At 39.2% G+C, this 26,034-nt stretch overlaps 1 protein-coding gene across 1 annotated transcript; it reads left to right on the forward strand.

Moving 5' to 3' along the window:
- The first annotated feature begins 2,303 nt into the window (after positions 1 to 2,303).
- On the forward strand, positions 2,304 to 24,284 carry evplb (envoplakin b). The gene is made up of 22 exons (XM_039667236.2): positions 2,304 to 2,792; positions 7,468 to 7,567; positions 8,872 to 9,026; positions 9,615 to 9,738; positions 10,970 to 11,089; positions 11,213 to 11,254; positions 11,372 to 11,533; positions 11,808 to 11,915; positions 13,059 to 13,154; positions 13,278 to 13,388; positions 13,502 to 13,645; positions 14,598 to 14,752; positions 14,932 to 15,026; positions 16,706 to 16,878; positions 17,349 to 17,527; positions 17,604 to 17,742; positions 19,396 to 19,589; positions 19,707 to 19,857; positions 19,937 to 20,020; positions 20,113 to 20,217; positions 20,306 to 20,398; positions 20,546 to 24,284. The coding sequence occupies exons 1-22, from the start codon at positions 2,752 to 2,754 to the stop codon at positions 24,011 to 24,013; spliced, it is 6,039 nt and encodes a 2,012-aa protein (XP_039523170.2). The 5' UTR covers positions 2,304 to 2,751; the 3' UTR covers positions 24,014 to 24,284.
- Positions 24,285 to 26,034: the final 1,750 nt, after the last annotated feature.

Genomic DNA, 26,034 nt, shown 5'->3' on the forward strand with positions numbered 1-26,034 from the left:
GTTTGATTCTGTCAGTTCTGTATGATCTCTCTGATGAGGGTTATGCTGCGTGAGGAAAGTTGCTCAGGACGTTGACATGTCAGGTCGGCTAAAAAATGTGATATAGTGGTCAATAGTTCAATATCTACCTTCAATTTAATTGTATTAACTGCCCTTATAAACGTTAGAAAGTCATGAAAATAAAAAATGACATCACAACTTATCGTTATAAAATCAATATTTATTTTATTAAAAGTTAATAATTCAGGTTTGTTTATCAGTACCATAGCAACGGTCAACTTCCGCTGGAATTGTCGGATAGGAACCGTCCGTAGCTTTTCGCAAGAGTTCGAATTTTTGAACGCATCCGAATGACCAACGGACACGATTTTCTTCGCACCGCACTCGGTCGGACCCGTTTCGGACCCATTCGCATGCGGTCTGCGAATCTCCATAGGAAATGAATGACTTCCGGTCGTTTCGCAGCCGCATCGGAGCTGATTTCAACTGCCAGTGTGAAGGCGGCGTAAGACCTTCGTTCGTCTTCGGAACACAAATAAAGATATTTTTGATTGGATCTGAGAGCTGGATCAGTCCTGCATAGACTGCCTAAGGGACTGGCTCTTGACGGCCCATAAAGTCATTAAAGAAAAGGTTTAAATATTCCATGTGCCTACAGCGGCTCAATTATAAGTTTATCAAGCGACGAGAATACTTTTTGTGCAAAAAAAACATAAATAACGACTTTATTCCACTATTCCATTACTTCCTGATGGGCGCATGCGCGAGAACTGAGACGAGGACGTTCTCCTTCGTCTACTTCTTGTTACCGGCTGCTCACCGCTTAGGAGTTTTACCGCCACCTACCGTATAAGATGATGTGCTGATATAGCTGGAAGCGCTAAAATTTCTGTTTACAAGCAGAGGAAGATGCGCGCTGTGCACTTAAAAGCCTTTAATCTTCTCAAAAAACGACAGTGTTCCTTATAATCCGGAGCGCCTTATATATGGATCATCATTTTATACGGTAGGTGGCGGTAAAACTCCTAATCGGTGAGCAGCCGGTAACAAAAAGTAGACGAATGAGAACGTCCTCGTCTCAGTTCTCGCGCATGCGCCCATAAGGAAGTAATGGAATAGTCGAATAAAGTCGTTATTTATGTTTTTTTCCGCACAAAAAGTATTCTCGTCGCTTGATAAACTTATAATTGAGCCGCTGTAGGCACATGGAATATTTAAACCTTTTCTTTAATGACTTTATGGGCCGTCAAGAGCCAGTCCCTTAGGAAGTCTATGTAGGACTGATCCAGCTCTCAGATTCAATCAAAAATATCTTTATTTGTGTTCCGAAGATGAACGAAGGTCTTACGGGGTTGGTACAGCATGGGGGTGAGTAATTAATGACTTAATTTTCATTTTTGGGTGAACTAACCCTTTAAGTTTTATAAGCTCAAATGTTCGCCTTGCTCTGTTCTGTGATGCGCGTTTGTGACTCTCCTGTTCGAACTCGTTCATCAAAATGAACGAATCTTTTCCAGAGTCAACTCATTCGTTTCGTTTGTTGAATGAACCAAATGACACGAAAAGAAAAAGATTTGTTCATTTTGATAAACGAGTTCGAACAGGACTCATGAAAGTGCATCACAGAACAGAGCAAGTCGAGCATTTGAGCTTATAAAACTTAAACTTTGCTTTTTTTAAAAAAAAAATGAGCGATCGTTACGCTTGATAAGACCCTTATTCATCGTCTGGAATCATTTAAAGCCCTTTGAACAGTTTGTAGTTTGCACTGAAAGTGTCCTTTTTGACCTTGACCTTGAACAGGAGAAAAATCCTGGAATGTTTTCATCAAAAACCTTAATTTCTTTTCGACTGAAGAAAGAAAGACATAGACATCTTGGATGACATGGGGGTGAGTAAATTATCAGCAAAAGTTTTTTGAAAAGTGGGCCTTAAAAAAACGAAAGAAAGAAAGAAAGGCGAAAATTATCAGCAAAAGTTTTTTTTTTTGAAAAGTGAACTACTCCTTTAAATATGCAGGAAAAACCGTTAGTGTTTAATGACTTCTGGTTTGGTTGTAATGAGTGTTCCTCTCATTGGAGAACGAGATCGGCTACAGCTGGGAGCGCTTGTGTCGGGCAGGTTGGATCCTGAGCTTTACTGTGGGTTTGGTCTGTCTACGACAGGGATATTCTTCTATCAGAGGTCATTGTGTGTTGGGTTTACACTCCTGACACTCAAATGGTTTACTCACAGACTGTAAGCTTGTAGTAAATGGGTGGGTGTGTGCTCGTCTTTTGAGAGAGAGAGTGTGTGTGTAATGTGCATCTGACTGGACGAGCTGCATTCCTGCTCCACCACACACACATCAGACACCCGAGCGTTCACACACCTGCCGTACAGATGAATATTCACATATATAGTTAAAAAGTGCTATATAAATAAAGGTGACTTGACTACAGAGCTCTCAAAGGCTGCAGGATCTCTTCTTCACCATGTTTGAAGTCTCATAGTTGTCTGCATGAATTATTTCGGCTCTATGACAAATTAACATGTCACTCTTGATTGTTAGCATTGTTAAACATTCAGAGGACGGAGAGAAAGTGCAGAAAAGAAGAGTTCGAACAGAGGAATTCGGAGGGCAGGAACAGGTACGTCCAGTCTGTGACACACCTGTTTCAGTGGGCGGAGCCAAAGCAGGGGACAACACCATAACAGAGGACAGAAGAGACACACACACACACACAGAGGCACGGATCACACGGACGCAGGATGTTTAAGAAGAAGGAATACAGTCCTGTGAAGGCCGGACAGTGAGTTACCATGTTTTTATCTTGTTAAGCGTGTACACTGTTAGAATAAAACGTTCAATGGGGTTCTTGACTCAATCATAAAGAAGCTTTCATGTTGAGAAGAAAGGAGATTGTCGTAAATTATTGCATAATGCTTTCATGTTCAACAGGTTATATATATATTTTTCTAGTTATACACTCTTAGAAGAAAAGGTTCTATCAGCGCTACATATTTGGAACCCCTAAAAGGTTCTAAACACTCTTAAAAAAAGGGTTCCTCTGGGTTCTATATAGAACACTGGGGTTCCATACTTGGCCAATAGAACCTTTTACCCAAAAAAAAAATGGTTCCATTTTGGAGTTCCATATATGAAGCGGGGGATGGAACCATTTCTGGTTCTAAATAGAACCATTCCTTCTAAGAGTGTAAAGTATTTTTATGAGTCATTTAATTCATGAAAATGGATAAAAACGGAACTAATTAACAGTAATTCCATACAACGATTCTATGATGGAACTCGTGAGAGGTTCTGAATACGATGCGTCTGACAGAACTCTATATAGAAGCTTACAGTATGTGTAATTACAGCATTGAAACACACTGGAGCGAATGACAAATCTAAAGTCCTTTTAGAGGAGAAACTGACTGTGTTCATGCACTCTCAGAAAAAAAGGTACAAAAGCTGCCACTTTTCAAAAGGTACACTTTTGTACCCAAAGGCTGTATATTGGTACCTTAGTGGTACATATTAGCACCTAAAATGGACATATTAGCTCCTGAAATGGACATATTAGCACCTAAAATGTACATATTAGCACCTAAAATGTACATATTAGCACCTAAAATGTACATATTAGCTCCTGAAATTGACATATTATCACCTAAAATGTACATATTAGCACCTAAAATGTACATATTAGCTCCTGAAATGGACATATTAGCACCGAAAATGTACATATTAGCTCCTGAAATTGACATATTATCACCTAAAATGTACATATTAGCACCTAAAATGTACATATTAGCTCCTGAAATGGACATATTAGCACCGAAAATGTACATATTAGCTCCTGAAATTGACATATTATCACCTAAAATGTACATATTAGCACCTAAAATGTACATATTAGCTCCTGAAATGGACATATTAGCACCCGAAAATGTACATATTAGTACCTAAAATGTACATATTAGTACCTAAGTGTACATATTAGCACCTAAAATGTACATATTAGCTCCTGAAATTGACATATTATCACCTAAAATGTACATATTAGCCCCTAAAATGTACATATTAGCACCTAAAATGGACAAAAGTTTATCTTTTGAAAAGGAACAGCCCCAGTGACAGCTTTTGTACCTTTTTTTCTGAAAGTGTTCATTTAACCTGTAGTTATAGTGTGTGTGTGTGTGTGTTGTGATTTATCTTTATGACAGGGCAGGGCTGTATCTCACACACGAGGGATTGAGTAAGCTGGACGTTTTGTCATTGATAACACACTTGCAAAACTGGCTTCATGACAAAAATAACTTTTCCAAACAATGACTGTCCCCTGATATCTCACTCATTACTCTGATAATCAGCACATTAATCAATAATTGGAGCCGAATTATTGATTCGAGTTGAAAATTTGGATAAAAATCCGTAACACTTTAGGGCTACAATGAGGTTCTGATTGTTAACATGTTACTTAGATTAACATTGACAAATACTTCTGAAGCTTTCTATAATGTTCATGTATCAAATATTGTATGTATTCTAACACATGGCAAATGTATTGCTTGTTGTTAGTTAATGCGTTAAATAATGTGAACAAATGAGTGTAACGGCAATGGTCAGTTATACAGGTTCATACATTCGTTACACAGGAACCAATCAATGATTGGCCAATTATAGAGCAGGATTGTGTGCTGTCAGTTATTAGTGAGAGGGAACAGTGAGTCACTGGTTATGTCGTGTGTGTGTGTGTCCATGTTCTGAGTAAACGAGTTTATGTATCATATACACGAGTACAATAGACAGAAACTGTTTCATACTTTCTACAACAGTCACATGATTTTCATAAAGCAGTTTCAAAAGCATCAAAAACCCATAAAATAGCAACTAATCGCAACAACAGTCAAACTGTCCGTCAAGCGTTAATGATCCCTCATTAATAGTCGAACGCCAGAAGAGTCTCCAGCAACGTGTGTAAATATGAGATTAAAGTTGGGGAAACGTTTTTAAGTCACGTACATTTGACATGGATTCACATTGACACACTCAATTAGTGTTTTAATTAATGAATCCGTATGATCTTTCCTCAGTGAACACAAAAGGAGAATTTAATTATTTATTTAATTTTATTTAAAAAGGTTATTTTATATATTTTATGATATTTTAATACACATAACATTTATTTAAAATTAATTCGTTTGATTTTATATTTCACTTAACATTATAATAATAATATTTAATTAATTTAAATGTTTTATTATATTTTATATTTATGATTTTCAATATTTTATTTTATGTTTTTTTCTTTTAATTCCTTTATTTATTTAATTTTATTTGTATTGCTTTATAATATCCATTCATTGTGTCCCGTATTTTTCTGTGGAAGTGGAGCGATACAATCGGTGAGAGAATAGAAACCTGTTGGACAGTGTGTGTGTGTGTGTGTATGTGTGTGTGAGAGGTCAGTGTGTTTCGTGATGCACATTAATTAATGAGTCACATCTATTTGGCGTCTCCAGTTGATCAAGTCTTAGTCATGTGTGTGTGTGTGTGTGTGTGTTTAGGGTATGTTTCTTTGTATCCTGCTGCACACACACATCAGTGTGAAACACAGAAGTGAGGCTGACACCATAGTCACACACACATTCAGATACACACACTAAGAAATTTACACTCATACATGCTCAGACACTCACACACGTACACACTCTCACACACACACTGTCACACACACTGCATTTACACTCGCACATGCTCAGACACTCACACACACTTACACACTCTCTCTCTCTCTCACACAGACCCCTTGTACTCTTGCAGTGTGTTAGTGTGTTTTATTGACTGTTGTCCTGGTGAGCAGAACACACACGAGTCAGAGCTGTTGTGTGTGAGGATCAGGCCCGTGTATAGAGGGGTGTGTTGTTTTTGTGTATATTAGTAGGTGTGTGTTATATTTAGCCTATAATCTGATTGTGTTGCAGTCAGTGTGTGTTGTTGATTTGCTCTGGGAATCTTGTAAGTGATGGATAGGTGATTGTTGCGTTTGAATGAGGGAAATCTCCCTGTGTTTGACCACAGCTTCGGTTCTGTGTGTCGATCGAGTCACTGTGAGTCATCGGGTTCACAGGGACTCTGTTTACATTATTTTTAATCACCTTGTGTTTAATTATTTGGTGAATATGATTACCATTGCATAAATTTTGTCAAATCAGTTTTTAAAAGTGAAAAAATTCACATATTCTTTCAATTAATATTATAATATGTGATATATAAAAACTTGTTAATCTTTTTATTATATATATATATATATATATATAATAAAGATATATATATAAAAAAAATTAAAAAAGATATATATATATATAATAAAAAGATTAAAATATATATTTAATCTTAATCTTAGATTTAAAGATATATATTTGTAATATTTTTATTATATATATCTCTTTATTATATATATATATATATATATAATAAAGAGATATATATAAAAAAAGTTTAAAAAGATATATATATATATAATAAAGAGATATATATATATATATATATAATAAAAATATTAAAATATATATTTAATCTTAATCTTAGATTTAAAGATATATATCTTTTTTATCTTTTTATTATATATATCTCTTTATTATATATATATATATATATATATATATATATATATTCCGTGTAGTTTCTCATTTTATAATCCATCCAGATCAGTTGTGAGAAATCTTTCATGAATTGTCCTTTTGACCTTATAATGTTGTGTATGTATTTTTCTTAAACGGATGATAATTTCACAGCAAATCAAAATTTAAAACTAACATTTTTTTTAATGCAATCTCTCAATTATAATCATTACATTTGATAAACAATTTAACCTTTGTATTTTATTGATACATATACATATATATATATATATATATATATATATATATATATTAAATGAATTCCATGTAGTCTATCAATGTACAGTAATAAACCTCCCAGATTGGTTGAGAAATCTGTCATGACGCTGTTTCGGCATTTAAGCCTCGCCACACGCTGGATTATGAAGACAATGGCCCGCCCGCGCTTCAGTCCAGGGTGTGACATTAAACACCAGGAATCTTTTCTGAACTGTGGAAATCCTTTAAGAAAGGAGGCAGAATTCCGAGAGTTCCGCCTGAACATTCCACAAGACACTCCCAGTCACTGTCACTCTCTCTCTCTCTCTGTCTGGCTCGCTCGCTCTCGGGAGGGTGTGACACAGTTGCGTAACGACTGCAGGAATGTCAGTCAGAGCAATAAACGAACAGATGAGATTGTGAGTGATTGACAGATCGGCCGACTCAGAGTGACTCTGAACATAAACTATTAACATGCAAACAAACACACTTTTAGTTGTAAAATTCCGTTTTATTTTATTGAGATGTCGTCACAGAGCAGGTGTGATGACGCTGATGGTGTGTGTGATGGTGACTGTCTCTCATGTTTCCCTCGTTCAGGTCGCAGATGAACGAACTGCTGACTCTGGTCACACGCTTACAGCAAAGCGCTGATCAGGTGGAGAAGAACGTACTACTGACCGAAGAACTGCTGGTGGAGGCAAGATACACACACTCACACACACGCACACTCTCTCTATTACTGACTCACACGCACAAAAACGCACATGTTGTGTTTTCATGTTTTATCAAGCGTGCCGCAGAAGCCCTCAAAAGTGAAGCCAAAATGTCTTGATCGCCCCCCTGTGGCCGGTCCTAGTATCGGTCATAAACCCCGCCTCCCTATGCTATTCAACGGGACGCGAGACGAACTAAACAATTAAATTACACTTCACATATCCTTTATCCAAAGATAGTTTCTGTCATTTACTGTCGTTTCTATCACGTTGATGTAATTTCAAGTGTTCGTTTTTAAAATAAGTTTGTTTTTAGTTAGTTATGTGATGGTAAAAACGGTGCTCTGACATCATGATTGACAGGTTCTCTGTGCGAGGTAGTCACTGAAGCACCAGCGGACTTTTTTTAATAATGTTGATTATGTGGTTAGTAGTTGTATTTACCTTATTTTAACGAGGTTCTGCAATCAGCAGACAACATTGGAGAGGAACGAAGCAGACAGAGGCCAAGTGTGGGGCGTGTGCTTGCGTTTGATTCAGCGCGAATGAGGGCGGGGCCTTGATTTCGCGGCTTTACTTCCTGCTCACGACTGCGCATGACTGGTCCCGAAACACGCAAGTGCGCAGACTCAAGTTCCAAGATGTCAGCGTCATATCGAGACACTGGCGGCTTCAGTTCTCTCTGGTGGAAAAGAGCGAACTCTTTTTTTACAGTCTATCCCAGATAGCAAACTGACATTGAATCAACGTGGAAATATGACATCGAAACAACCTTGATCTGACATTGTTTTGCTCATCGATTTAACGTTGAACCAACGTCAGACGCGTCATTCTTTCAAAACGAACGGAAAATCAACTTGAAATCAACGTTATGAAAGCAAACCAATTTTCGATTTTCATTTAGCTTTGAAGAATGCCGCGTCTGACGTTGGTTCAACGTTAATTCGATGAGCAAAATCAACGTTGTTTCGATGTCATGAGAGACGTCGTTTCCACGTTGATTCAATGTCAGTTTGCTGTCTGGGATGTGTTTTATGTATAGACTCCCTTTTGAATAGACTTGAAAACGACACTGGCATTAGTGAAATTGCACTAGCGTGGTCTAAATCATACGTATCTGACCGTTCTCAGTTAGTGATTTCTGCAGTAAATGAAGAGATCGATCACATGTTCAGTATGGCGTACCTCAAGGCTCAGTCCTGGGCCCGTTGCTGTTCACCCTGTGCTGGCGGATCAGGAGCGCACACACTGATCTGTTCTGTGTGTGTTTTGTTGTTCATCTGATCAGGATGTGGAGAACAAGCGTAAAGGCTCTCCGCTGAAACAGCAGGGTCGGGCCGCGGAGAACCTGTGTCAGGCCGAGATCTTGCTGAAGGATCTCTTCATGGACGTCAGCAAAGCCAAGAAGCAGCAGCACCCGCAGGCCAGCGTGATCGAGCTGGAGTGAGTGACATCACTTCCTGTGCACACACACCACTCATACACCTATAGCCCGGACACCTGATACGCATTTGTTTTCACAGATTCACGTTTTATAAGTTTACGCAGAGATTATAACGTTTTTTAAACATTTTTAACCGCTTGCACCTTGGAAACTATTTCTAAGTTTGCGTTTTCGAGCCACCAAACGCTGTTGTCGTGCGGACGACCGGCCAGAACATATTAAAAGTTTTCTGTTTTTCGTGTAAGTTAGTAACTAATGATCTTTGCAACGGAAGTGAATCAATCAAAACTTGAGCTGCCGTAAAGCCGAATGTGTTTTCGTGCAAGTGCATGTTCGCATTTAGACTAGAGCTAAAATAACCATCATGTTCACACACAGCGCACACACATTTCTTTCAACATGGGGACTGGAGAGCTGTCAGTCAATAAATGTGAACAAGTAACTTAGATATTTTGTTGTAAATTGAAAACGTAATGCGTTACTTTACTAGCTACTTGAAAAAGTAATCTGATTACGTAACTCAAGTTACCCAACACTGCTGATACGCGAGCGCTGAGCAGTAACGTTGTGCTTGTGTGTGTCTGTAGTGTGAGTAATCTACATGAGCGCTGGTCCAAACACTGCGGCACCTACAGGGAACTTTACGGGCAGCTTCACGAGATCTACCTGCCGCCCGGCGTCGACTGGATCAAACTGCTCTCTGACAAACAGGTGACACACACATATACACTCACACACACAGCTAACAGCTGACAAGTGCCATGAAGAGGGTCTCCTGGCGTTCCTCAAAGATGACCATCATGATCTGCTGCTTTAAAGCTGGGGTTCAGAGAAAAAGTAAAAAAAATTAAAAAAAATTAAATAAATAAAATTGAGTAAAGAATTTGATTAAAGTAATTAAATAAAAAAATGACATTAAAACAAAAACAATTGCATAGATACTTAAATATTAATAATTAGTAAATAATTAAATAAACTAAAATTTTATTTAAATAAATAACCATTAGATTAAAATACAAATATAAATAATTATAACAAATCATAAATATATAATCTCAATGATATAATATAATCTAAATTAGTTAAATTTATTATTTTTTTGTATTTGTATTATTTAAATACAGTAATAAATTGAATGTGCATATATATTAATAAATCATGAAAAATTAGATTTAAACAAAACCAATTAAATAAATAAATACTTAAATAACTAAAATTAGATGGTTAACATTGCATTGAAACTCAGAAAAAAAACAAAAATGATATATAAATATACATATACAAAAATAAATAAAAAATAAACAATAAAAATTTGATTAAAACAAAAAATGATAAATACTTAATTAAAATAATTAAATAATTCAATATGTTTAAATAAATAAATAAACATTACATTAAAACACAAACACGCAAATACATGAGAAAATAAAATGACAAATAAATAAATAATACTAATAAATTACAATAAATGAGTAAATGACCAATTCAATTTTTTTATTTGAAATATACAAGTTACGAAAATACGATTTATTTAAATAAATACTTAATTATTGGTTATTAATAAATAACTATTTAAATATTAGTTATTAATAAACAAAAATATTTAAATAAAGAAACGTTACATTTAGAGAAAGAAACAAATAAATAAATGAGAACGTAAAAGAATGAATTAAAATAGTAAATTTATTAAAAAAATATAAATAAACAAAAATTAATTAAATTACTCAAATTAGAAAATATATATTTTTAAATATTTGAATATAAATAAATAAATTAATATGAATAAATAATAAATAAACATTATATGAACACAATTAAAAATATAAATAAATAAATATATACATACATACAGTATACCAATACAGTACTATAGCTATACTTTATTCATCTGTGTGTGTGTGTGTCTGTCTGTAACGCAGTGTGTGATGTCTGTGTGTTTCAGGTGTCGATCCAGGGACACGCTTACGGTCCGACTCTGTTTGATGTGGAGAAACAGATCGCAGGCCATAATATCCTGCATAAACAGATTGAGGCGTATCGCTCGGCCCTGGAGAGCAGCAACGTCAGTACACACACACACACACACACTCACTCGTCAAGTTTGTAATCATATTATTATATTATAATGTGTGAGTGTACAGGTATGTGTATTATGAAGGTTCTGAATGTTTCCTCTCCTGAACAGAAGAACTCGTCTGCCCTTCAGAAGCAGTACACAAACCTACTGGTAAGACCTTCTCACATCTAATAACAAGAACACAAATGACAGAAGTTCATATTCATACTTCACTCTTAAAGTAAAGCTCTGCTCAGTTTAATCGAGGCTGTCGTGTTGTGTGTGTAGGAGGCGTCTGAGAAGCGCAGGCAGCATCTGTCGTCGCTGTATGACTTGATGCAGGGCTGCAGTAAAGAGCTGCTGTATCTGAAGGGGCAGCAGCAGAAGATCAGCAGCAGAGACTGGAGCGATCGCATGATCGACAGCGCAGGAGTGCGCATGGACTACGAGGTGAGATGCTGAAAGACATCTACAGTATAGACATCTACAGTACAGACATCTACAGTAGAGACATCTACAGTATATAGACTGGTAGTAGATTGGTAGTTAGTAGATTGGTTGTAGACTGGTAGTAGACTGGTATATTCAGTTTAATTGGTTGTGATTGTCATTGTTTGGCGTCTCAGAAGTAATTGAAGTAAACAGTGATGATGATGATGATGATGATGATGATGATGATGGTTGATCTGTTCTTCACACGGATTCGTTGATGATTGTGTTCCAGAGGTTTAAGAACAACGGTCTGCTGTCGCACGAGAAGGAGGTGAGAAAACTCCAGGAGGAGGCCAGAGCACTCGTTCAGGACAAACACCCGGGAGCAACCGCTGTCCAGGTCTGCACTCACTCACTCACTCACTCACTCACTCACTCACTCACTCACTCTCTCACTCACTAACTCACTCGCTCCACTCACTCCTTCACTCACTCCTTCACTCACTCACTCAATCACTCACTTACTCACTCACTCACTCACTCACCTACTCACTCACTCACTCACTCACCTACTCACTCACTCACTCACTCAGTCAGTCACTTACTCAGTCACTCACTCACTCACTCACTCACTTATTCACTCACTCACTCACCTACTCACTCACTCACTCACTCACCTACTCACTCACTCACTCACTCAGTCACTCACTCAGTCACTCACTCACTCACTTATTCACTCACTCACTCACTCACTCACCTACTCACTCAGCTACTCACTCACTCACTCACCTACTCACTCACTCACTCATTCACTCACCTACTCACTCACTCACTCACTCACTCACTCACTCAGTCAGTCACTTACTCAGTCACTCACTCACTCACTCACTTATTCACTCACTCACCTACTCACTCACTCACTCACTCACCTACTCACTCACTCACTCACTCACTCAGTCACTCACTCAGTCACTCACTCACTCACTTATTCACTCACTCACTCACCTACTCACTCACTCACTCACTCACCTACTCACTCACTCACTCACTCACTCACTCACTCAGTCAGTCACTTACTCAGTCACTCACTCACTCACTCACTTATTCACTCACTCACTCACCTACTCACTCACTCACTCACTCACCTACTCACTCACTCACTCACTCAGTCACTCACTCAGTCACTCACTCACTCACTTATTCACTCACTCACTCACCTACTCACTCAGCTACTCACTCACTCACTCACCTACTCACTCACTCACTCTCTCACTTACTCACTCACTCACTCAATTACTCACTCACTCACTCACTTACTCACTCACTCTCTTACTCACCTACTCACTCATTTACTCAGTCAGTCACTCACTCACCTACTCACTCACTCACTCTCTCCTCCACTCACTTACTCACTCACTCACTCACTCACTCCTTCTTCACTCATTCACTCATTCATTTAGTCACTCCTTCTCTCATTCATCCTTCACACTCATCCCTCATTTATTTGCCGAATGAACATGGTTTTTATGTGTGTGTGTTTCAGTCTTACACCTCAGATGTATCGAGAGAGTGGCAGCGATTCCTCAATCTCTGTCTGTGTCAGGACACACACCTAGATAAAGTGGAGGAATACAAGAAGGTGAGCAAACACACATACACACAGCTTAACAAAATCTCATTGATATTGTCAGACTCCGACATCACATGTGCACGATGTTCAAATGAGTGTTTATTCATATGTTTGTGTGTATTTTAATCTCAGTATCAGCTGGATCTGGAGACGTTCACCGAGTCACTGAAGAGAATCAAGTCCACCACTGAACCGTCAGAGCTGAAGAACATGAGCAACCATGAGATCCTGATACAACTCGAGGTGAACACAACACACACTCACTCACTCACTCTCTCACTCTTTCTCTCTCTACACACAAACTGTAATAAGTTCACAGTCTAGTATATTTAAAGTGTGTGTGTGTGTGTGTGCAGAGTGAGGAGATGTCAGTCTTGAGGAACGAGCAGCGTCTGTCTAATCTGAGAGATCTTTGCTCCAGCATCGCTCCTCTACACCTGCGCCGCACCGCTAACACACACACCAGTGCCGTCGCCCTGTGTGACTGGAGTACGGACAAGGTAACACACATCTTCAGAGAAACTCACTCACCTACTCACCTACTCACTCACTCACTCACTCATTTACTCACTCAGTCACTCACCTACTTACTCACTCACTCACTCACTCACTCACTCCAATCACTCACTCACTCACTCACTCACTCACTCACTCACTCACTTACTCACTCTCTCCTCCACTCACTCACTCACTCACTCCAATCACTCGCTCACTCACTCACTCCAATCACTCACTCACTCACTTACTCACTCTCTCCTCCACTCACTCACTCACTCACTCACTCATTCACTCATTCATTTTGTTACTCATTTACTCCTTCACTCATTCATCCTTCATACACTCACTCACTCACTCACCTACTTACTCACTCATTCACTCACTCACTCACTCAGTCAGTCAGTCATTCACTCACTCACTTACTCACTCAGTCACTCACTCACTTACTCACTCACTCACTCACTCACTCACTCCATTCACTCCTTCAGTCACTTACTCATTCACTCACTCACTCCTTCACTCACTCACTCACTTACTCACTCACTCACTCACTCACTCACCTACTTACTCACTCACTCACTCACTCACTCCATTCACTCCTTCAGTCACTCACTCACTCACTCACTCACTCCATTCACTCCTTCAGTCACTTACTCACTCACTCACTCACTCCTTCACTCACTCACTCACTCACTCACTCACTCACTCACTCACTCACTCACTCACTCACCTACTTACTCACTCACTCACTCACTCACTCCATTCACTCCTTCAGTCACTCACTCACTCACTCACTCACTCGAACACTTTTATTCAGCAAGGACACATTTATGTGATCATAACTTATAAGCGACAGTGACCAGTGACACCAATGTGGAACTGTTGGTGTGGAGAAAATCTTTCTGAATGATCTGAATGTTCGTAAAGGCCATGACAATAACCGTTCCTCTGCAGCACTCAGTGAAGAGAGGCGAGAAGGTGACGCTGGTGTCCAGTCCCCGAGAGGAGCTCTGGCAGGTCCAATCCAGCTCGGGAGAGACCAAGCTCATCCCAGGAGTGTGTTTCCTGATCCCTCCACCAGACTCAGACGCCATACACAAGGTGGACAGGTAACAAAACACCTGAGACGCTCACAGGTTATATTATGTTATGCTTCACTGCTTTTTTTTTGTTTTTTGTAACTTTGTTGTACAGAACATTGGTCAACTCTGGTTGTAGTAAATAAAATTGCCAATACAAGTTCTTTCTTCCCTTTTAAACATCCCTGTGTTTTCTGTGTTGTATTCAGTCTGAGTCAGGATTTCTCGGATCTGAAGAGGACGAGGTCGGCTCTACTGGCCCAGGCGAGGACGCCCGTTGAATTTGTGCAGTTCGTCAAACAAGGTCAATACAAACACTGTATAGTTGCCTTTTATCATGCATATTACTAGCTTATTAGTACGGGTGTTCTCTCAAAATCACACGACGGGGTGATGAGGACACCTCCCATCAGCCTGAAGGGGGTTATTCTGAAATAACAACCGGCTGGATGTACATTATCACGCTTATTACACAGCTCCCTGTCACATAAGTAAATAATTAGACACAAGATATTGATCTGAGTTGAAATATTAGGTAAACGTAAAGCTTCCAATTAAACTAGACGGGCATTCAAGAGATACGGTATACAGTCATTCATACCAACACAGCATTTCGCCACATAAACAATTATGGAAATAATAAACTGTTTTAAAATCGTACCCGTTTGTATCTTAATCAAACAGTGTACAAAACAAAAGTCACAAAATGGCCGACGCTGCATTCGTATGAAACAAGAGAGAGCGAGTCCACGATACTGGACGGCGTAATTTAATAACTGTGCACAAAATATTGATTTGACTTGAATTTTAATAATTTATAAACTCACCAAATGTAAAACTTGCACAAAGAAAAAAAACTTTTCTAGCAATGTATAGCGCTGCTGCCTGCGTTTCTGTTTCGAGAGGTTGCCATCTGGGAATAACACTGGATGCCGCGATTGACCAATCAGAATCAAGCATTCCAGAGTCGTGTTAGTTAATAGTGAGAATTGGACCTTAAACTAAAGTGTGACCATGATATCTTCATGCCTTATTAGATTAGAGCTGGGCGATAATAATATAGTTTTTTTTTTTTTCAATTATATAAACCATCAAAAAAATGATATTTGATATAGTGTTGTTATCATTAACAAACTAAAACTACTAAAAACATTTTTATTTTATTATTTTTTTATTATTATTATTTTAACTAAATGGAAATTTGAAATATTGCCTTTGGTAAGTTTAAGCACTACAATTATTAACTGGAAATAAAAACTAAAAACTAACTAAAACTAAAACTTAAACACATTTTGCCGGAATTGCAATATATATATATATATATAAAAAAAAAATGAATAAAATGACAAAATCACTCAACGAAATTACTGGGGCTGTCAAATGATTAATCGCGATTAATCACATCCAAAATCAAAGTTTCTGTTTACATAATATATGTGGGTGAACTGTGTATAATTATTTTATATATATATGAATACACACACATGCTTGTATATATTTAAGAAATATTGTCATGTGTATATACTGTATAAAGATTTATTTATATAATTTATATTATATATATAAATATTTTATATATCATATTTTTTTTCTTAAATATACATGCATGTGTGTGTATTTATATATAAAAAATAATTATACACAGTTCACCCACATATATTATGTAAACACAAATTTTTATTTTGGATGCGATTAATCGCGATTAATCGTTTGTCAGACCTAGAAATTACTTAAAAATTTAACTGACAATAACGTTAAAAAAAAGAAAGAAATACCAGCTAATTTAAAATATTAATAAAACTAAAATAACACCGCTATAAATGAATCGCTTGATGTGAGTGTTCTATGTTTATCTGGGAAAAGTTGGATATGTTTACAGTATATACAATGTACTTTGGTGAAAGATTATGATATGTTTGTGCACAATAGACATTTATCATATTAAATTTGAGTCGTAAATGATGTTTTTTCGTCTCCCAACAGTCCCGGTGGCCACCGTTCCCGACAGCGCGAAGGCCGGCATCATTGACAGCCGGCTGGACCAGATCTATTCCGACCTGCTGAAGTTAGAGAGGGACTTACAGAAACGGATAAGATCTCCTTTAGATCGCACCTCTCCGATAGGAGACTTGTCCGCCAGAATCAGAGACCAGGAGGTGAGAACCACAAATACAGGATCCAAATGCAGCTTTTGTTAGGGGTAATCCACGATCATAATCCATATGACAGGCAAGGATCTAAACCACCAAACAATAAGATACAGGCAAACAGGAAAATACAGGAAACCAGGCAGAAGTCAGAACCAAAACACAGGAAACAAGAGAGAGAGCGCTCAGAAATACGGTGTTACACAGGTGGAAGTAATGAGACCATAATGAGTCCAGGGAATAGGATATGGGAATTGTAGTTAAAGGTGCTCTATGTAACTTTCATCAACAATCTCCGATATTTTGATTTTAGACTGCAGTACCTATTTCGACCACTAGCAGTCATTCTTACTTTAATGGTGGGAAAGCAAATGAGAAGGGAGAAGCACCATCTAGTGGAAATGGCGGATGTAAATCTTTCTCTGTGGATAAAACTGTTAGTATAAAACATTGACAATCATTTGGTTTGATCGCTCTAGAGTTTTGCCGTGACTCTGAAGAATATGGAGGCAGAGATATCATCGGCTCAGAGGGACATCCAGCCCCTGATATCCCAGAAACCCCTGGGGCCCACCACGTCCTCACTGCCAGTGAAACTGAGCAAAGTCAACAACAAGATCGAGGACATAACCGCCCTCTCGGATCTCTTCACCAAGAAGTGAGAAAAACTGCCTTTTGCAGTAAATCACAGAAATCGGGATAAACCTGGGATAAACATGGGATTATTTCCTCAGGGCCGGATCTTCCATGTTCCTGGAGAAGCAGCTCAAGAAGGTTAACGGCGTGTTGACAGTGTTCGAGGATCAGCTGGCTGAAGACAACGGCCTGTTGAACGAACCCAACGCCATCCGCATCCACTCCAGAGAGCTGCAGGTAACACACTCTTACACACACACCTTGCATTCAAAACATTCAAAACTAGATGACAAACATTTAAATGCTAGTTTATTATATGCTATACTCCGTTTTCTGATTCCTTACAATGGATTTGGGTGATAAACAGACCAAATTAGAAATTTAAGTCATTTTAAACTCTTTCCCAGTTTCTTTATCTGAATGTGCAATACATCAAAAAAAAAAAGGAAAACCCTCTGCTTTTAAACAAAAACCTAGGCCGTTTCTCAATATGCGTACTTATCTGTACTTGTGTTCTTGTGGACTTGTGAAACGTCATCAGTCGCTGCCGAAGTACTGTTCCAATTCAAAGTTCGCATCTAGCCAAGTCCACTTCGAATCCCCGGATGTGTTCTTTGATCCGCCCTGTTTACCGAGGATGCATAGAGAGGTGACTTGTGTGGACTTGAGTTAGCTAGGTAACCCAGAATGCACCTCGCACCAACCAGCAAATCCGCGAAATATCAAAATACTACTGTTATTGAGTCATGCAATGTAATTTTAAGAGTGTTTCAGGCGAGAATGTGGTTGTTTAAATCTCAAATCTGTAGTTTATTTATAAAGATAGCGCCTATCTGTAAAATGCATCTGACGTTTTCGGAGTTCTGACATCCAAGCCTTCAGCGGACACTCAGCGAGATCAACCCCGACTGGAACAGCTTATCCTCGGCTAGTGCTTCTGACGTTTGCCGCCGGCTCTGATCTCTCTAGTCTAGTGGATAAACCTTGACGTATAATTCGTCTTGTGTATAAGTCTATCTTTGGTCTCATTAAACTATAGTTTGTTCCATGGCGCAAAAAAAAATATAGTTTTTAAGGTTTCATGGCTATTTAACTTCAACAACTTTTTTTTTATATTATCTTCACTATATGAACAATAAAATAAAATGACATAACCCTGTCTCTGTTTGATAAATGTCAATAAAAATCCAATGTTTCATATTTTTAAAATGAAAACAAAAAGATCATGTTCATTTTGTTATAAATATATGCAGTGAAGAGAATCGCGTTGGCTGAACCACATGGCCATGGCTAATAGGCTATGTTGTTTTTTGTTAATGAAGAGTCAGAGGGGTGTTTTATAACATATTTCGTTTTATTGTTGACAAAAATATGCAGAGTTGTAGCAAATTTCGTTTTATTGTTGCCTAAAATATAGAGCAGAGCGTGCTGAGTGACGCGATCAAGTACGCTCTGTTCCATTTGCAGAAGAACCGGACTTGCGTCCTCGCATCCTCGGGAGTTCGTTCTCCGGAGTCGAACTTGCAAGTCTGAACTTCCAAGGACGCAAGTCCAAAGTCTGCGTACTTGGTATTGAGAAACGGCTGTTTTTAGCTTGATACCTTCTTTTTTTATCAACACTTGAATGTGGGTGTAATAGCGCCCCCTACCGTATAACAGTAAAAACACTGAAAGCCATAAAATTCAGTTAATGGCGGGAAAATAGTTAACTAAACATATATTCTTTTTAGATTTAGGGGCTGATTACACCAATCCATTTTCACCAAAAAACGTAAAACACGTAAAAACGTTTGTGCGTTTTGGCCGTTCACAAATATTTTGGATGTGATACAACTTTCTAAACAATCCTTTATTCAAAATTCATTGTAATGACGTTCCTGCATGTCTTAGAAAATGAGTAAAGAGGTTTCCTCCAAGAAAGAGGACATTCAGCAGCTGAACCATGAGTTGGAAGTCACAGAGCAAGTGTGCAGTTCCCTGCAGAAAAGCTTTCAGGAGTTCTGCCCTGATATCCGCCACCAAGAGACCGAGGTCAAGCGCTTGAGGAATCGCTACTCCAACATCAACAGCCAGCTGCAGCAGAGGTCAGAGAGGGCCCTTTTCTTATTCTTTTACATTGTGTACTGTTTGTTTATTGTTTACTTGGGGCAAGTACAATGCCTCAGATTTGTGAACTGTATCTGCAAACTTTTACTTCACAGGGCAACTCTGTTGCAAGAGGCCCTCAATAAGAACCAGGAATTTCACAGCACTGTCCAGTCGCTCAGTGCTTTCCTCATCAATATACCCAACAACAAGGTTCTGCCTGGTGAAAGTGTGTCGCAAGTCTATGCTAAGCAAAGCTCTCAAATGGTCAGTATTACGTTTTTTTGCCAAAAGTTTAATCTATCTTTTTAATCAATTTCAATAAAAACTTTGTTTTTGATTGCAGAGAGCAGTTGAAGACATCAAGAGAAAGCAGGATGACGTAAACCGGATCGTCAAACTTTCTGGAGATCTGCAGAGTCTTCTTAACGTGAGTTGGCCATCTTGAACATGATCAAACCACTGCGCATTTCAAATGTGAGTTGCATTAATGCAAATAATCTATTGTTTCTGTGTCTCCAGGAGTATGAGATTAATTCGAACAAATACCGCAGTGCATTGGGAAAACCTGAAATAAATTCCAAAGGTCGTGATTACCTTACCCTGGCCGAAGCTGTGGAAGGGAAGGTACTGTAGGCTGCTTTGCCATAATGACCAGGATATGCTTATTGTTTACGTACATTTCCAAATATCTATATAATTGGTTACTTCTTAGGAAAGGGATGTTGTGAAACTTTACTCTGAAGTGTCAGCGCAGAATAATGAACTCCTGAATCAAGTGATCTTGGCCAAGGACCTCATCAACAAGGTACAGAAACATTCATTGGGATAAAAAAAAGTTAATGCTTCTTGCAACATTTTTAATCTGAATGGTCACCTAAATTTCATGGGTGTAAAGCTACCGCGAACGTCCTTACTTAATGTGAATGAATCTTTATTTGTATCCCATGAACAGAATGAAGAAATTGTGAGCCATGTGGTGGTAAAGCAGCAACTGCAGTTTCAAAGTCAGCAGAGAAGCATGGACGAATTTGACGGCCTGAAGCAAGAGCTCACTGAGGAGATATCTCGTCGCACTCATGCTGAGAATGATCTCGCGAGCTACAGGAAACGGATGATGTCCCTGAAGAGTCGGAGAGGTGTGGAGCGAGTGGAAGAAAAAGAAACTGTGCATTACTACCGTGATCCGAAGCTGGAGGCCGACTTGGAAGTGCTAAAGAGGAGGATAACCGAAGAGATCCATAAACGATCAGAAATGCACACACAAATTGAGATTGTCAACAGAAAAATTGTCAGTCGTGAACACGAGGTTATCGAAGTGAAGCCCAGGCTGGTGACAAAGGTGTTTACAGAAATTGAGCGTGATCCCAAACTGGATGTGGAAATGGCGAGGATCAGGGAGCTCATTCTCAAACTAAGGGAGGAAATTCGAGTGCACGAGAGTGAAACAGTTCATATGAGAACAGAGGTTACTGTACTGGAGAGCAAGATGCCTGTGATAAAAGAGAGAAAGATCCTGAAAGAGGTTGTGAAGCTGGAAAAGGACCCGGAAATGCTGAAAAGTGTGATTAACTTGAAGAACGAGATCTCGGATGAGGGTATCAGATGCAAGAACCTGAACGATGAAATATTCCACTTTAGGAGTCAGATCAATAACCTGGAGAGGATTATTCCCACCATACAACCAAAAGTTATCATTAAGGAGTTGAAGAGGGTGGAGCAGGATACCGAACTCCTAAAAGAGTCCAATACGCTCCGTGTAAGCCTGGAGGAACTGATCCGAGAGAACACTATTTTGATGAAAGAGTTCTCAAGCCTCCAGCTCCGCTTCAGCCAGGTGGAGACCATCAGACAAAAGGTAGAGTTTAATGAGATCATCCATGAGATCTACAGAATCGACCCTGAGACGGAGGTGGAACTGAGACGTCTGAGAAATGAACTTCTCGAAATAAGCAGACGCCGTACTAGCCTTGAGAGTGAGGTGAACGTGATCATGGTGGACCTTAGGACTCTGCGTGCCGAAAAGCCCAAGATCGAAGTGAAGGAGGTAACTCGGGAGGTGGTGAAAGAAGAGAGGAGCCCTGAGGTCGTCAAAGAACTTAAGAGGTTGAACGAGCAACTTACCATTTTGCGGACCAACTATGACACCATTATGATTCGGGTGACTCGTCTGCGCAAGGACAGAGATGAGTGGAAGACTGAAAGATCAAAGGTGGAGACCAAAGTGGTGACCAAAGAATTCATCAGGTATGAAAATGACCCTCTGCTGGAGAAGGAAGCTGAACGTCTCAGGAGGGAAGTACGTGACGAACTTCAGCGGCGTCGAACAGTAGAGGAGAATGTGTTTGACCTTCAAAACAAGTACATTGTGATGGAGAGACAGAAAGCAGAGGAAAGGGTCGTGGTCCAAGAAATTGTGCGCCTCCAGACAGATCCCAGTCAGATTCTGGCTCACGAGAGGTTAGTCAAGACTTTGGAAGAGACTGTCAAGACTCGTCGACAGCTGGAACTGGAGGTGCAGCAGTTGAGATCTCTTGTCCTGGAACTGGAGAAAAAAATGGAGCTTGTGGATCGGCAGAAGAAGATCCTGGTAGAGACGGAGCTGAGGCAAATCAAGGCTAGAATCTATGAACTTGAGACTTGTCCAACGCCTGTTGAGGAAAAGATTGTTATTGAGGAGGTTTTGAAAATTGAGAGAGACCCTATAATTGACAAACGAATCACTGAGCTTCGCACTCACATAGACAACGAGGGCTCCAGCATTTCCTGTCTGGAGAGAGATGTTCGAAACCTCAAAATCAGGATAGAATCCCTGACCAAAGAGAAATCTGTTGAGAGGATCATCCACAAAGAGATAATCAGAGTTGAGAAGGACCCAGCGGTGGAGGCAGAGAGAGAAAGCCTTAGAGCCCAAGTCGCCCAGGTAAAGAATGCCAGGACCCTCAGAGACGAAGAACATCTGCGGCTCAAAAACAAAATAACTCGAATTCAGACAACCAGAACAAATTTCTCTCAAGAAGAAGTCACCTTGATTGCTCACAGGGATAAAATCAAGAAAGAGCAATATGAACTTATCCAGGAGTTGAGAAGACTGGAGTCTCAAAAACAGGAGATCACCATAACTTTCCAGCAGCAAACCAAAATCTTGAGTGAGAAGAACCAAGTCAGCAGGCAAAAAAGCATCAAGCTGGAGTCTGATGTCCAGCGGCTGGAGAGAGAAATCCGGGAGGTGAAAGAGCTAATCAACCTGCGGGAAAGTACTATCATAGAGATCCAGAAAGAAATCAAGGCATCGCAGCTTTCAGAGACAAACACCAGAGAGACCAACGTCTCCACCAAAATTACCATTCTGGACCCAGAAACTGGGAAAGATATGTCACCCTACGACGCCTACGTCGAGGGTCTGATTGATCGCAATCAGTACATCCACCTCCAAGAGCTCGAGTGCAGTTGGGAGGAAATCACAACCACCGGTCCTGAAGGTGAGACGATGCTTCTGCAGGACCGTAAAAGTGGAAAGCAGTACTCCGTCAAGGCGGCAATGGAAAATGGCCGACTGACCCCGTACGACCTTCAGCGCTACCGAGAGAGCAAAATGTCCATTTCAGAGTTTGCTCTTTTGGTTGCAGGGGAGAAGAAATCCGCATTCTTCCCTGCAACACAAACGCAAATAAAAACTAATCACACTCTCCCTCCCCCAAGCCCAAGCTACAACTCCTCCACTTTGACCCGCCGCTTCTCCTCCAGCACCAGCAGCTTGAACTCGCAATCTCAGCTGAACACCAGTGGGGATGAACTCTACCCGATTTCTGGGATTCTAGACCTCACCACAGAGAGCCGCATGTCCGTACGAAGTGCCCTAACGCGCAAGCTGATTGATCAAGACACAGCGATGAGGCTTCTGGAAGCTCAGGCTGCCACCGGAGGTATTGTGGACCTGAACAAGAAGGACAAGCTCTCCATTCACAAGGCGGCAGAGCGTGGATTGATCGAGCCCAGCTATCTTAGTAAACTCCTCAGTGCCCAGAAGGCCTTTACTGGTTTTGAAGACCCTGTGTCCAAAGAGCGTATGTCAGTGGGAGAAGCCGGTCGCAGGGGATGGATCCCCAATGATAACGCAATGTGGTTTATGGAGGCGCAACTGCTTACCGGCGGACTGGTAGACCCGAAACGAGCAGGTCGGGTCGCCCTGCAGAATGCCGTTGACGCAAACCTGATTGACGCATCCATGGTCAAGCAACTTCTGGAGGATTCGGCCTTTGTGAAGAATGTGATCGACCCCATCAAGAAGGAAAAGATCACGTATAAGGAGGCCATGGCTCGATGCAAGAGGGACCATAGCACAGGGCTGCTTCTGCTCCCAGCCGCCTCCAATGACGCCGTAGACGCCCCATCCTATTCCAGCTACAAGTTCTCCAAATAATAATACAACACGCAACAATGATAACAGATTTAAGTGCTGTAATAGCAAGGGACTTTGGATTCTAGGGGTTTTTCATACCCATATATACATATAAGATAAATAATCTCTGGAGCTTTTTATGTCATGCTGAGGTGCTTAACTTTTTTCTTGTTTTTGTTTTTAACATGTTTTTTTTTTCAGCTACTTTTTATTTCCTGATTCATCTTGATGAATGGGCGGAATTGCTTTTTTGGACTTCATATACAATAAAAGATACTATTTCATACCTAAAGTGACTGTCTCTGGAATGTCTATGCATTTCTAACTAGGAAATGTGAATATCTACAGTAAAAATCGATCTCTGAATGATAGAGATACAGTGGAGTTTGTGAACCCCTGGGGGTTTGTGAGGGAACTGCAGGGGGTTAGTGAGTTTAGAAGGCCTAAGCACTAAATATTTTCAGCCTCCATTACGCTCTAATAGTGATCACTATACTTTATATAATCACTATAATTTACAGTATTTTTACCGATTCACATTTATGAACTTAGACATAAGGACAACACATGAATGCACGCACACATAAATATGTTTCCCATCTGAAGTTTTGTTAATATTGTGTATCTTTATTTGTTCATACAAATGTATGACTTGTAAAAATATATTACTTATTTATATATTTATATATATCTCAAGTATACAGAGAATGCAATTTTAATATCACAGTACAGTTGCAATCATTTGCACAGTTCTGATTCGCAAACAAATCAAAGCACTTATTCTCAATGTTTCTGCTCTCCACAGAATCGCTTCTGGTCACATATTGTGCAAAAACCTAATTTCTCTAAACAAAACAACAAAATTATCATTCGTACACAAATCAACTACACATGTTAGCAAATTTCACACTAACACATCTATACTGAATCTGTCCATTAGCCTGGTTGTTACAAAACATTCAAGTTTGTGAGGAACAAAATGCATTTTAAATGCAATGCAATTTAAATAATCACTAAAACCCCCATATTGATTATTTGCACTACTACTCAATGTAATTTATACTCTTCTAACACCCAGAACATCACTACCAGATGACAATTCACAATGAAGTAAACACAGGGGTGATTTTAAGCTCAAGCTTGGTTATGATTGGATGTTTATTTAACTTTTAAACCTTTAACCAATGACATCACACAGGAAGTGACATCATCCTAGAGGGGAAACAGCAGCAAACATTAGTAAGTGTTATCATTGTATTTATCTGTATTCGGTGATGGTATTAGTTGGCTAGTTTAACTCTAAATGTTTAATCTTGTTTGCTAAAATTACATAAATCAGTTCAAATAAAATCAACATTTCAAAAGATGGTTAAACTATGAAAATGGCCATCAAGTTGACGTCCTCATGTAAGCGAATGAGCAATATCTAACTTTAGCTCGTTATGAACCATCTGTTGATTTGTAAATAAATTTGTTATGTGATAAAGACAGGTAACTTATAGAAACAAATCAAATCTGTTTAACGTTGTTGTTTTTTTGGTCAGGTTTCACCATTGAAAGGACATTATGCGACTGGCAAAAATGATAAAATTTCAACAAAACAATATATTTAGTATGGATTTAGTATGCCGTAAAGAGTGACGAACAAAATTTCCCATTATTCTCTGTTGTAGCACAAGAGCAATACACAGAAAAACCACCAGTTCCACATATTCATGATTTGTGCTTCATTTTGTTGCGTTATATCACTAAAAATGCAGAGAATGCATCCGTTTTCATTATTACCAAAATCACATGAAAGCCACAAATGTCATTATTTATGATTTATATTTTAAGTGGGATGTAATTTCCCATGGAGGATCTGAAGGTGGCACGTCACAACTCTTAAATAATAACAAACATAAAACATTTGTTTTATCATAGAAAAATAAAGATGAACAGCGACATCATTTATGTTCAACGTTGGCACTTCTGAAAATCAAGATTGGTGCGTCGCAGCAGCAGAAACTCCAGCATTACACGAGACAGGGAATCTCAGCAGG

This window comes from Pimephales promelas, chromosome 3 (genome assembly GCF_988280905.1).
Source record: "Pimephales promelas chromosome 3, fPimPro1.hap1.1, whole genome shotgun sequence".
In the NCBI taxonomy this organism is placed as follows: Eukaryota; Metazoa; Chordata; class Actinopteri; order Cypriniformes; family Leuciscidae; genus Pimephales; species Pimephales promelas.